The 3,388-nt window shown below is 49.4% G+C and overlaps 2 protein-coding genes across 2 annotated transcripts; one reads left to right on the top strand and one right to left on the bottom strand.

The window, feature by feature from the left end:
- Window positions 1–77: 77 nt before the first annotated feature.
- On the bottom strand, window positions 78–497 carry PENARI_c245G01228 (uncharacterized protein; the record flags this gene model as incomplete). Its single annotated transcript, XM_022638209.1, has 2 exons — window positions 78–129; window positions 193–497. Coding segments are annotated over 2 exons (357 nt in total), but the record flags the coding sequence as incomplete, so codon positions are not given.
- Window positions 498–1,065: 568 nt separating this feature from the next.
- Window positions 1,066–3,302, top strand: PENARI_c245G08595 (patatin-like phospholipase family protein; the record flags this gene model as incomplete). The annotated part of the gene is made up of 4 exons (XM_022638210.1): window positions 1,066–2,638; window positions 2,702–3,107; window positions 3,179–3,205; window positions 3,251–3,302. Coding segments are annotated over 4 exons (2,058 nt in total), but the record flags the coding sequence as incomplete, so codon positions are not given.
- Between the last annotated feature and the right edge of the window lie 86 nt (window positions 3,303–3,388).

Raw genomic sequence — 3,388 nt, 5'->3', positions numbered from 1 at the left:
CAGATCAGAAGAGTTGCTCCAGTAACAGCAGTTGTTATAATAGCCATTACCGACCAATTCCCACCTTGCGACGTACAGACGTTGATGACAGTGGTCAGCAGTCCGGCAACAGCATGCAGGCATAGGGGACTAGTTCAGCGTTAAATTGGGATCTGGCTTCTCAAACCTCTCAAGTGGGATTTGCTCACTTACACAAACACTTTGTTAATCAGCCAGGGGTAGTTTCCCCTGAGCTTTGGGACGTGCATCAGCCACATGAGAGCTGCAGTGCCACTAACAAAAAGGAAGCACGCAATAGCGAGTAACGGGGGGTTCTGGATCATATGTAGAGCGGTACGGCCGGCCTTGTTGGTTTGCAACGTCTTTTCAACCTGGCTCGAGGTCTGCAGTGATGTGAACGTGCCGGGAACGACTAGATAGCCAGCAAGCAGCGCCCAGTTAGCCACACCAACCGTGATGCTGAAACGCATATCCATTTGTGCTTCTTCTCTGAGCATTCTGGCATACGTAGTTTCGTTGGCGTGGTGGATCTGGTTGACTCTACACAGCCCCGTAGTTCCACTCGAAGCTGAGCGCGATGGAAGAAGCGCGGGCTTCAATCCAAGAAGGGGAATCTTTTTCGATCCTATCTTAGCTGGCATCCCTGTATGGCTGCCCGCAGCAGACGCCATGACCGAGAAAGTTAAGGGCTAATATGAAGAGAACAAGTCCGACCAGGGACTTTGTGAGCACTTTGTATGGTCGGTAGTGAAAGCTTGCTACAGCTAGATCGCCAGCTTCTACTGTGAAAATAGTCGCATTTTTCGCTTGCGGTGAGCCTTGCGTAATCTGATTTCAAAGTCAAAAACGAATGGCTTCGGGCAGAGCACGAAAATTGCTGCGTTCCTGATTTAAGCGGCCATCATCTGCAAATTCACTGTCAGCAGGAATTTGGAGCTTGACATGTTTTCTGTTCAGATCGGATTCTGAGGCGGGACAAGAAAAATGCCAACTTTAATCTGAGTGTGGAACCATCCTATAAAGTCCCCGGTAGACTCTTTCTTCTTAGATCTCCCAAGGTTTCAAATGGCTGCCTGGCTTGACCTCGTCAATGAGCATGAAGCATGGAATCTAGTTGATACCAACCGCCTGGAACAACTAGTGCAGGAATTGCCTTATCCGAAATGTCAATATCCGTCCCTATTGTACTTTACTGGAAATTCAAACCGCATGAAGGCCTTACGGGCTCTGTTTCCCTACAATAATATCACGCGAAAAGGCCCCGCAGGCTTAATCCGTCTCCATCTCAGCACCAAGACTGCCCATACACAGAATCCTATATTATTTGCTGAAAGCAGTCTTTGCCTCGAGCAAAGCCTGGGCGATTCAAAATGGCTCAAGCATTCAATGACAAAACATCGAACCTTCTCAGTGGCCAGTGCAGAAGGGACGTTGTCCTCCGCAAAGCTACAGCAAGAAGTCAAGAGACAGTTTGTTTTGCCATGGAGCCAAATCCTGTGTTTGTTCCTCGATTCCACCTCAGACATCCAAGCCGCAAGAAACTTGCTCCAGCAACCACGTCGACAGCTGACCATTGGCGGTGAAGTGATACCATCTCCCATGCGGATAGCCATTGTTGTGACCAACGGCCAACAAGCAACCAAAACCTTCGTCCAGGAATGCGCACAGCTCCAAAGCCTAACCAAGTCTGGAACAGTCACTGTTCTCGATCTGAGTCCACGTAGCGGACTGTCCGACAGTGTCGCTTTTGAGCCACTGCACACCTTGATCCTTGACCAGCTCAATATAGTTCAATCAGAGCAAGTGTCAAATTATCGACATTTCTCAGCATCCCATCTCTGTGCTTTCTGGAGCACTCGTTTACAAAACCACGAATGGATCCTGGATGCACCACCATGTGATCTTTTAGCAAGAGCCCGGAAGGACTTTACGACAAATGAAACAGTGCACGATTGCCTGCGAGAAATCACGCGGAATGCAACATCCGCCGGCTACTCAAAGGAGGATTTTGAAGATCTTGTAGCGTCGGCTTTCTTGATGGAGGCTTATCCCCCGGGAATGCATGGTAATACCATTTTCTCTAACCTGATTCCCATGCTAATGTTCACAGGATTTTCGCCTACCGTGATATTCGAGACGCTTTATGAGAAGCTCTGCCACAGCATCTGGGACGGTGACTTCAAACACTATGTTGGTGGCGTATCATCCTGCTTCGGCCAATATTTTGCAGAGTTGAGCCCTATTCGGACATCAGCATCCATTCGAAAAGAGACATTGCATCGCATGTATCGCAGATGTGGTGGACTTCGCTCTACCACTACTTGTTTTGTCTGTCTGTGTCGCCCACCAGAGCATATGCTCCCTTGCAAACATACACTGTGCGACACGTGTGTTGTGATCTTTGGGAACTCAAGTTCGCTTGGAGAGTACCATTTCGACATTACACAATGCCCCATCTGCGATGAAAGGTTCAACATCACTATTCGCCAGCTACCTCCGACCAAGCACCCGGTGATTCTCAGTTTAGATGGCGGAGGGGTGCGCGGCATAATTCAATTAGGGCTGTTACGGGCTTTAGAGAAGCGCATTGGCATTCCGATTGCGTCTCTGCCGGATCTGTGCACTGGAACTAGTGTAGGTATGTACAACTACTGGCCATGTTTCTTATGGTTGTTGATAGACTAACAAGCCTCGTCTTCAGGCGCATTGTCGACGATTGACCTTGTTCTCAATCAATCTTCAGTCACGCAGTGTTTCAATGCGTTCCCGGACCTGGCGCGAAACATTTTTCGTCGTTCATCAAAAATCCCAATTCCTCGTTGTATCCGGTGGCTTGCCTCGGCGTTCAACTTGACCACAGATGGTCTTTATGACTCCGATGGGCTGGCACAAATCTTCAAAGCAGCTGTTGGCCCATCTCGTCGCATGTTCGATGTTGCCACGGCTCGCCGTGCGGGTTGCCGGATCGCCATTGTGGCAAGTCGCACCTCCGATGGTAAAGCCTGCGTATTGGCCAATTACCGAGGAATAGGACCGCGCACCGCGAATACCGCGTATCAATTTTTGGCGCCACATGACGACCAGGAGAATCCTTTTGTATGGGAAGCGTAAGTCGACCCTCGGCATCTACCCAACTTGAACAGTGGTAGACGATTTTCTAACACTTTGTTTTGGGCAGAGCAATATGCAGTGTTGCAGCACCCTTGTGAGTTCAAACACTGAGACATTGTAATGCGCTGACACTCTCTAGTTACTTCCAGACAAAGAATTTGCCAGGCCTTGGTGTCTTGCAAGATGGTGGGGTCCGTGCGAACAATCCGCTCGCCATTGCATTGCGAGAGTCGGGCATTATCTGGCCCATGGCGAAACGACACGACCTTCTCCTCTC

This window comes from Penicillium arizonense (genome assembly GCF_001773325.1).
Source record: "Penicillium arizonense strain CBS 141311 chromosome Unknown PENARI_contig245, whole genome shotgun sequence".
NCBI classification, from domain to species: Eukaryota; Fungi; Ascomycota; class Eurotiomycetes; order Eurotiales; family Aspergillaceae; genus Penicillium; species Penicillium arizonense.
This window is presented reverse-complemented; position numbering and strand designations above follow the sequence as displayed.